This window comes from Danio rerio, chromosome 7, assembly GCF_052040795.2.
Source record: "Danio rerio strain M-AB ecotype USA chromosome 7, GRCz13ab, whole genome shotgun sequence".
In the NCBI taxonomy this organism is placed as follows: domain Eukaryota; kingdom Metazoa; phylum Chordata; class Actinopteri; order Cypriniformes; family Danionidae; genus Danio; species Danio rerio.
The window spans coordinates 10,165,531-10,175,000 of NC_141027.1; the positions used below are offsets into that span (position 1 = coordinate 10,165,531).

A 9,470-nucleotide genomic window follows, 5' to 3' on the forward strand; every position below is an offset into this window, starting at 1 on the left:
CCTCTTTGACTGAACTCTTGGAATTTCTAATTTACTTGATCCTAAAGATCTGAGTGATCTGTTGGGTTTGTATTCAGTGAGCATAGCTGTAATGTATTGAGGTCAAAGGCCATTTTGTGATTTATAGACCAGTGATAATATTTGAAAATCTGTTCTGAATGTAACTGGGAGCCAGTGTAAAGACCTGAGGACAGGTGTGATGTGCTCTGATTTCCTCCTTCTGGTCAGAATCCTGGCCGCAGTGTTTTGGATGAGCTGTAACTGTCCGACTGTCTTTTTATGAAGGCCAGTGAGGAGGCCATTAAAGTAATCCACCCTGCTGCTGATAAAAGCATGAACAAGTTTCTCTAAGTCTTCACTGGAAACAAAGCATCTAATTCTTACTATGTTTTTGAGATGATAGTATGCTGATTTAATTACTGCTTTGACATGACTATTAAAACTCAGATCTGACTCCAGAGTCACTCCAAGATTCTTGACCTTATTTTTTTGTTGTTGTTTGAACTTCAGAGCCAAGGTACCCATTCACCTTGAACCTATAGACTATAACGTCCATTTAGCCTATAACAAGCTCATGTTTATTTGTTCACATTCTAGGAGGAGTCAAATCTGGTTGCTGAAACCACACAAGTAGATGCATTTAGACGTGTTTAGTTTAGCCTGGAATGTGTCACAGAACAACCCCTGAAGTGGTCTGAGCGATTGGATTCATATCCGCCTTGAATGCATTTCAGAGCGCACTTACACCTGTCCTTTTCACAACCTGATTAGCTGTGCGTTGCAGTCTCAAAAACAAAAAAACTGCATAAAGTGACCAGATGTAAACAGCCTCTCAATGTCATCAATAACACAATAGTGGCAGCAGTGTGACCTCTCACAGAATGTAGTAGCATTAGCAGTCAAAAAAAAAATTGCAACAATTTACTCACAGACTGGAGCCTGCTTCTATGAACTAAATGCTTGATCTCTAAGCTCTTGACTGACTTTTGTTGGTTTTGCAGGTTCTGCTGTTCCATGATCAGACGTATGGGATCCACTATGAGTATACAGTGGCTCTGAACCACTCTCAGGAGAACAGCAGTGATCTGGTGAAGGAGCCCGAGCACATGTACCTGTGGACCCACAGCAGCTGGGAGGACTGCAGCGTGCACTGCGGAGGAGGTCAGTGCCGGCGGTGGGGTCGTTTTATTATTATTATCATCTGAGTATTTATATTGGAATGTAGGCAGAAGCTGCAGTGATATCTTATGGATATCATTTTAAAAGGTATATTACGCCTTGTTTGCTGTTTGGGGATGTTTTCAACCTCTCTGGGGGGATTTTAAGTTTTATTTGGCCACAACTTTCTCTGTGTTTCTGTAAATGGAAGGATCTTCAAAAATTCAATAATACACTCTGTGTAAATTGACTACCCTTCTGTTATGTTGGTGGCTGTTTTTGCCTCATTGACTTCCATAATAATAACATTCAGTAAAATTGACAGTTTACCTCTTCCCAACACGATTATAAGTTTTGGATTTTTCATTGGTTTTAGTTTCTGTTTCGTTTTGTCTTTTTGTTTTCAAATTCAGTTAGTTTTAATTAGTTTTAGAGGCAGATTTACTAGTTTTTATTAGTTTCTATATTTTGAAATGACTTGGTTTTAGTTTAGTTTTTATTAGTTTCAGTATTAGTTTTTTTTTCTAAATGAGGATATTTGTTAGGTGCAAGATTCAAAATCAACAGGATAAATATTGTATAATAACTCAGTCATACATTTTTTGAAACATGTATTTAGAGGACACATGAACACTATCATCTACCACAACCATCTACCCATCCTCAATTTCAAATACAACAGCCCACAAGATAGCAGCCCCAAGTACAATGTGTGTGCAAGGCTGCTTCTGAGGTTAGACACACAGTAGTGATGGGAAGTTCAGATTTCTATCATGGATGGGAGGAATTAACATTATGTTTTCAGCATTAGTCATTCCAGTCAGTTAAAACATCACCATGATCTGAAAAATGTCCTACAGTAGTAAGTCTTACAGTAGTAAGTTTTGCAACCCAACTGAATCATGATTCACTTATTTAAACTCCATTACGATTGACTGTTATGAAATAATAAACTTGCGTTTTTCATCAGATCCTCTCATTTAAGCCCTTGGTTTACCCACGCTGCAGTTGTTCAAGTTTAGTTTAGTCACACAGCAGGCTACTTATCGGGTTTGTTTTACTGAATCACGCATGTGCAGTATTAATGGTTCACCGCTTCTCAATGTAACGTTACTATTCAAATAACTGAATGAGTGTATATATTGGATTATTTAGACTCAGAGGGGAGTATTATGCTGCCTTCACACAGGACGCGGAACGCGCGTCAAACGCGAGTGATTTAGAGAGACATCCTGCGGCACGAAACGCCCAAATGGTGCGGTGCGAATGACACGAATTTCGCGTATGGCGCGGTGCGAATTGAACGTTTTGCGCGTTTGACACGCTTAACGTGCGTTTCGCGCAAATCTCTCGAGTTCGAAAATCTGAACTTCAGCGGACATTCGCGCCAGGTTAACCAATCAGAAACTTGCTCTTGTGGGGGCATGATTGTGACGTACAACCTGTTGAAGGTGTCCCGGAGGAAATCCTCCAGGCAACACCGACAACAAGTCATCAAACTGGGCTTGGCTCTGTCAGAAGCACAGCTGAAAGCCTCCGTGATCCAGGTTAAGTTTCTGGAGAAGTTTGAGCTCACACAGCTGGATGTACCTCTGAAAGCATGTAGTGGACTCAGACACGGTCCTAAACATATCGACGCTGTTTTTTTTTTAGCCTGCATAAAGTACATAAACACTGTTATTTTCTTCATAAAATCCATGTTAGCCATTTAGCAATGAAGCTACAGTCACCGGACAGACAAAAGCCCTGCCCATCACGCGAACCCGCGTCTGTTCTGAAGTGAATTTGATCTGCGAATGAAGTGAATTTGACACGCGAATGAAGTGAATTTGATGCGAGAAGCTGGAGAAGCAAATAGTTTTAAATGATTTAGTTCTATTTGCTGAACTAGTACAACCAGTTCACCTAGAAGATCTGGTTAAAAAGATTAGTTCGCGATCGCGATACAGAAATAAAACCCATTATTGGGCACAAATGTGTTAAAGTAATAGTTTTAAGTGTTTGTTTTTAAAGCTGTCACCGTGCTGCTGTCATGTTCAGTTGTTGTTTTTTTTCGCGGGACCAACAGTGAGGATGACTGTAGGAGAACTGGCTCTATCTGGCCAATGGCAACAGGGACTACAGACTCTGAGGTGCCGTACTGGTCAAACACCTGCAGCACGAATTATATTTACTTCTAAAAGGCTTATAGTAAGATTATGTATTAAATACATTTACAAATACGAAAACGAAGGAGGTTTTTGCGAAAATTTTAGTTAGTTTCAGTTAGCTTTTTTATGAACACAATACAGTTTCAGTTGTAGTTTTTCGAAAAACTCTCGTTTTTATTTTTTTTTTCAGTTAACGACAATTATTTTACATTTTAGTTTTAGTTTTTTTGTTCGTTTTAGTTAACTATAATAACCTTGCTTCCCAACAGGGAAAACCACCAGTAATTAAGAGTGCAGGATTATATGGTGTCATCTCTGCAGGCACAGAACGTCAACATGACGTCATATTGACGTTGTACCCCAACATTATAGGGACGTTGGATTTTGTTTGAAATCATCGGGTTAATGTCAGAACCCATAGCCAGGCCGACGTCAATGTCCAACCTAAAATCAACCTAATATCAATGTCTAATCATGTTTTACCTTGATGTTGTGACGTTGTGTGGACGTTACCACTATGACAGCTATCAGATGTTGGAGCTTGGTCACTTTCCAACACAACCTAAAATCAACCAAATATCAGCGTAATTTGACCTCGTTAATGGACGTCAAAATAACGTTGTCCTTAGACGCTGGCTATACATTGAATTTTGGTAACCTGGCATCATGATCTAAATCTAACCTAATATTAATGTCTTATGATGTTGTGTGCCTGCTGGGATGGCTTTGCAATCAAAAAATGTCACTATATTGTAAATCAATGGGGCAAAAACAGCCCCAAACATAACGAAAGTGTAGTACATTTGAACAATACACGAGGGTTAAAATCTTAAAGGGATAGTTAACAAAAATGTAAATGTACTCACCATTTACTCACTATCATGTGACTCCATACTTTATGAGTTTCATTTTCATTGTTGAACACAAAAAAAAAAAAGATATTTTGAAAAACCTGTAACCATTGAATTCCGTTATAGGAAAGAAAAATACTATGTTAGTCAATTGTTACAGGGGGTTGCTGGTTCGAGCCCAGACTGGGTCGTTTGGCATTTCTGTGTGGAGTAGAGATCTGCGCGGGACTAAATTTTGAATCTCGCTCCCGCCCGCACCTTCCAGGTTTTAGCCCGAACCCGACCGCTCCCGAATTTGTTGTCCCGCTGTCCGACCCACCCCGTTTTCTGTCCGCTGCGCCCGATCTCGTTAAAGAGCGGGGGAGAACAAAACCGAAAATCACCCAGCTGTACAGTCCAGACAGCCATGCTGTCTGTATAAAAGCACACAGCACCAAGCACACACACACAGACAAAGTGCTCTCTCTCTCTCTCTCTCTCTCTCTCTCTCTCTCTCTCTCTCTCTCTCTCTCTCTCTCTCTCTCTCTCTCTCTCTCTCTCTCTCTCTCTCTCTCTCTCTCTCTCTCTCTCTCTCTCTCTCTCTCTCTCTCTCTCTCTCTCTCTCTCTCTCATACGCGCGCGTGCGCACTAACACACACAGCACCAAGCAGACACACAGGCGTTTGCTGTTATATCAACTCAAAGGCTTGTAATACCATGTATCAAGTACCAATGTAATACCAAAAGGTTTTATATAAAGGTATATAAATACTGAGTCGCGCCAGCTCCGGGCCGCAGCGCACATTACTCTCGGGCCGATTCTGGCATGGATGCAGCAGCGTCGGCTCGCTTACGGCCGTCGCATCTGGCCCGATTGATTCAGGCCGGAATCGGGCAGTGAGTCCACAATCATCCGGCCGAGTGGTAAGTCTCCGGCAGGCGAGAATCTAGCCAGAACTGGCCCGAGTGTATTTTGCTATCTGGGAAAGCTCTCTCTCTCTCTCTCATTCGCGCGCGCGCACTAACGTACACACACACAAGCACCAAGCACACACACAGGCAAAGCTCTCTCTGTCTCTCTCATTCGCTAGACAGCCTGCTCCCGTCCCAAATTAAACCCGTTACCGACCGCTCCGGCGTTTTATTCGGAAATGTATTCCCGCGCCGCAGAAATCTGGTCGGGTCCCGCGGCGCCCGCGGGAATGCAGACCTCTAGTGTGGAGTTTGCATGTTCTCCCCGTGTTCGCGTGGGTTTCCTCCGGGTGCTCCGGTTTCCCCCAGAAGTCCAAAGACATGGGCTATTCACCTTATTCTCCGCCGACGAGCGGGCGCAGTCATTTGAATCTTTTTGGCTCGAGACTTCCGGTCTCATTCGCTTCAATTCATTTTTAGACATTAAAAACTGCTCATTTCGCTGTTTGATGTTGCAAACTGATATTTCCTTATTATAATATTCTACTTGGTGTGTATAGTCACGCAAACATTTGTTTGAAGAGAAAGTAGTTTGACCGTTTTCTGCCATTTATTATTCCGATTCAGTGGCCTATGGGGGAAATGACTAGGAAGTTCTGAAACAATCGTGAAAACAGGCACGCTTCCACATTTTAGAATAAGGTGAATTGGGGAATCAAATTGGCTGTAGTGTATATTTGTGAATGGAAGTATTAGGGTGTTTCTCTGTGGTAGTTTGCAGCTGCAAGTGCATCTGCTGCATAAAACATATGCTGGAACAGTTGGCGGTTCATTCTGCTGTAGTAAACCCAGATTAATAAAGGGACTAAGCCGAAAGAAAAATGAATGAATGAATTAATTTTAAATATATTCTTTGAACAAGCAGCACAAGTCATGTTTTGAGTGTAGCTAGTTAACACCTCCAATAATAATAGAAATATTAAGTCTCAAAAGAGAATGAAGGAGATCGCTGTCAACTAATATCAGCTCTAATTGACTCACTAAAATTGCAGAAAGCCCCAGTACTGGGTTTCAGCTGGAAGGGTATACACTGTGTAAAACATTTACTTAAGTCGGCGGTTCATTCTGCTCTGACGACCCATGTTGAATAAAGGGACTAAGCCGAAGGAGAATGAATGAATAAATGAATGAACTTGCAGGAAGCTTCATTATCAGTGAAAGTGGTGACAAGTGGCGTAAATGTTTATTCACCTAGACCGAACGTCTTCTGCGTGCATAAAATTACCTGATAGATGACACTGAAGCCTCATTTCCTAAGCCTGTCTGAGTCTGACAGTTTTGCTGGTTTTATTTAAGGAATCTGATATCAGATGAACACTTATCTGCCGCAGACCGGCGCTCAGTCTCACCTAAAAATAGCTTGAATTTGAACACTGATCTGCTTGTTTCTTTTTATGTGGGTATTATTATATCCCGAGGGATGAGAGACAGAGACGTGTCATTGTGTGCCTGAAGTGTTGCATCAGCATGTATATTTGCACATAATAACAGATGAGTTAGATTTATTTCTAAAGCAATTGTTATGTGATATTGCTTCTGAACAGTGTGTGATGCTTTTGGCTTATCTGTGTGGAATAGTAATGCTTTATGTTTTCGAAAAAAGCTGCGAAGCAGATTCTGGCTTGAAAAAGCTGACGAAAGATTTGCAGTGTCTGTTTGTGGAAACTTTGAGACACGTGGAGGTTGTTTTGTGGTCAGCGCTGCTCCGTTAAGCCAGTTAAGAACTGCCAAATATAACGATCTGCTTAATGGTGCCAGCTCATGTCTGTTGTACATTAAAATAGCTAAGATATTATTTAAGAGGCTGTTTTTTCCCCCAACAGGAACATGCAATAATGCCTCTGGAGATGATCTATATGACCAAACCTAAACAATACCCTCTTACACATCGAGTTAACATTATTATTTATTTGTTATTGTTTTTAAATGTGTTATGCTGTTCAAGAGGGATTTATTAAGTAGATTTTAGTTTGGTTTCCATGGTTACTCATTAATTATGTACACCTGTGTCTTGTGTTGGTTTGCATTTAGTGTGTGTGTGTGTGTGTGTGTGTGTGCGCGCGCGTGTGGGTGTGTGCGTGCAGATATATGTATGCATGTACATTTATTAATCCGGGGTCGCCAGAGCGGAATGAACCGCCAACATATCCAGCACGTTTTTACGCAGCGGATGCCCTTTCGGCTGCAACCCATCACTGGGAAACATCCATACACACTCATACACTACAAACAATTTAGCCTACCCAATTCACCTGTACCGCATGTCTTTGGACTTTGGGGGAAACCGGAGCACCCGGAGGAAACCCACGCGATTGCAGGGAGAACATGCAAACTCCATACAGAAACACCAACTGAGCCGAGGTTCGACTCCCCCCCCCCGACCTTCTTGCTGTGAGGCGACAGCACTACCTACTGCTTCGCCCCATGTGTGGATCGTTTTAAAACATAATCAGCAACATTACACGAGTAGCAGAGCAATATGACTGTATATTGGTGCTGATGGGAGGCGTGCAGTGGCTCCAGGTCACAAGCAGTGTGCCTTAGTGTCCCACCAGTGACAAGATACAGCCACATCGCACTGCGACTTTAATATTGCGTTTATACAACAGTTTGAAGGCATAATCTTGTAAATAAAATAAAAACTCAAACACAGAGTCTAAAAATTTTGTATGAGGAACTACTTTTGCCATTCATTCACATCTGCAACTGACGGTCAGAATAGCTGAAACCACTGCTACTTCACCAATGTCACTTTAGAGCTAGTGTTTAAATGATTCTCTAGCGTAATGTCTAAAGCCATGACAAAACAGGTTGATTTTGCTCACATTTTAAGATTATAATGCTGAACGGCATGAAATGCCATCAGTCTACAGAGATTTCCCAGTATTCTCTATTGCAATCAAGAGATCACAATAATTAACCTCAAAAAAGCCAAAGCCAAGCAAACATTACTAGAATACTATGGAATAAATACAGCACTATAGCATACAAAAGAGAAAGATTGACTTAGGGTGCTTTCACACCTGTGAATCGATTCAGTTGTTCCGAAACAGAGATTAAAATTGTTACATTGTTGCTCTTTGCTCTTGGAGCGGTTCGCTTTCACACTGCAAAGTTTCTAATCGGACCAAAAGAGCTAAAACAAGTCACGTGCGAGTAAACTCTCCCTACATTGGTCAGAGTGTCAGGGTTTATTTTGCAGCGTCCCGCTAAGCTGTCAGGAGAGGTGGTGGTTTGGTGGTGATTGACAGGGTGCGCGCGCGTGACGTGTCTGAGGAGAGACACGGTGGGGAGGGGTGAGAAGGGTGCGCGACGATGCCTATTTGAGGACTGGGAGAGAGACGCGAGATTACCGGGAGATCATCACTCGTTTGCGGGCATCCGGAGACTCGCGAAACTTCCCGCCCTACTCATAATTCTCTCTTCATATAGCCGTAAGCCTATTACATATCCATAAAACACTGTGATATAACCACGCTCGGATCGGATCGCTTTCTCATTGCAATCGAACCGCTCCAGGGTTCGTTTCAATCGAGCCGAGACCACCTCATTCAAGCGATCTCGGAGCGATTACTTTGGCGCGGAACAGAGCGCGATTGCCCTGTTCACATATGCTAATCGAACCACACTAACTGGGCAAACGAGATACGTTCCGAAACAAAAGTGTAGGTGTGAAAGCACCCTAAGTCACTTACCTGTTTAATAATGATATGATCAGCTGTAGCATGAAATTTACGCTGGGGTTTTCCTCCCCTAAGGACTTATTATGTGGTTTCGGTCGCCATCTTGTGGCAGAACATCAACCATTGTGCTTAATCTTCTAAATGATAAGTATTTTGAAATAGGCACTCTTTATAAATAAACTGATAGTCGAAATCTAAACAACTACATTCTCGACTAAAAAAGCCTCAACAGTATATTAAGTTGTCCAACAGCTGCAATATTTGTCAAACTGTAGTGAGTTTATTGAACTGCTGTCACTCTATGAGAGCAGAGTAATACACAAGGGTGAAGAGGCTGTATGAGTGCTGTTATTGCAGAATATTGCACGACTATCAGCCAATCTGTATCAAGAACCAGACAGAACTGTTGTGTAAATAAATACATTAAACTAATATGGAAACAGCCATAAAATATATTTAAATGAATTTAAACTATCAATAAAAACTACTAGTCTAGTTAAAATAATCTGTGGTGTGAGTAGTGAATGTTTAATATACAATACTGTGATCTATCATATAAAATGTACACATTTAAAGTTATATGCATGCTCAAGAAATTAATAATATTATATATATATATATATATATATATATATATATATATATATATATATATATATATATATATATATATATAT

The 9,470-nt window shown here is 41.2% G+C and overlaps 1 protein-coding gene across 5 annotated transcripts in view; it reads left to right on the forward strand.

Annotated features, from left to right (window-relative positions):
* adamts17 (ADAM metallopeptidase with thrombospondin type 1 motif, 17) overlaps window positions 1-9,470 on the forward strand; it is a 328,430-nt gene that overhangs the window by 243,702 nt on the left and 75,258 nt on the right. For all 5 annotated transcript variants that reach the window (XR_015495085.1, XM_087260202.1, XM_087260203.1 and 2 more), the window contains one exon: window positions 1,002-1,161. Coding sequence is in view for 4 of the 5 variants with exons in the window: in XM_087260202.1 (XP_087116328.1) it covers window positions 1,002-1,161 (160 nt within the window). In the remaining variant the exon portion in view is untranslated. The remainder of the gene's footprint in view (window positions 1-1,001; window positions 1,162-9,470) is intronic.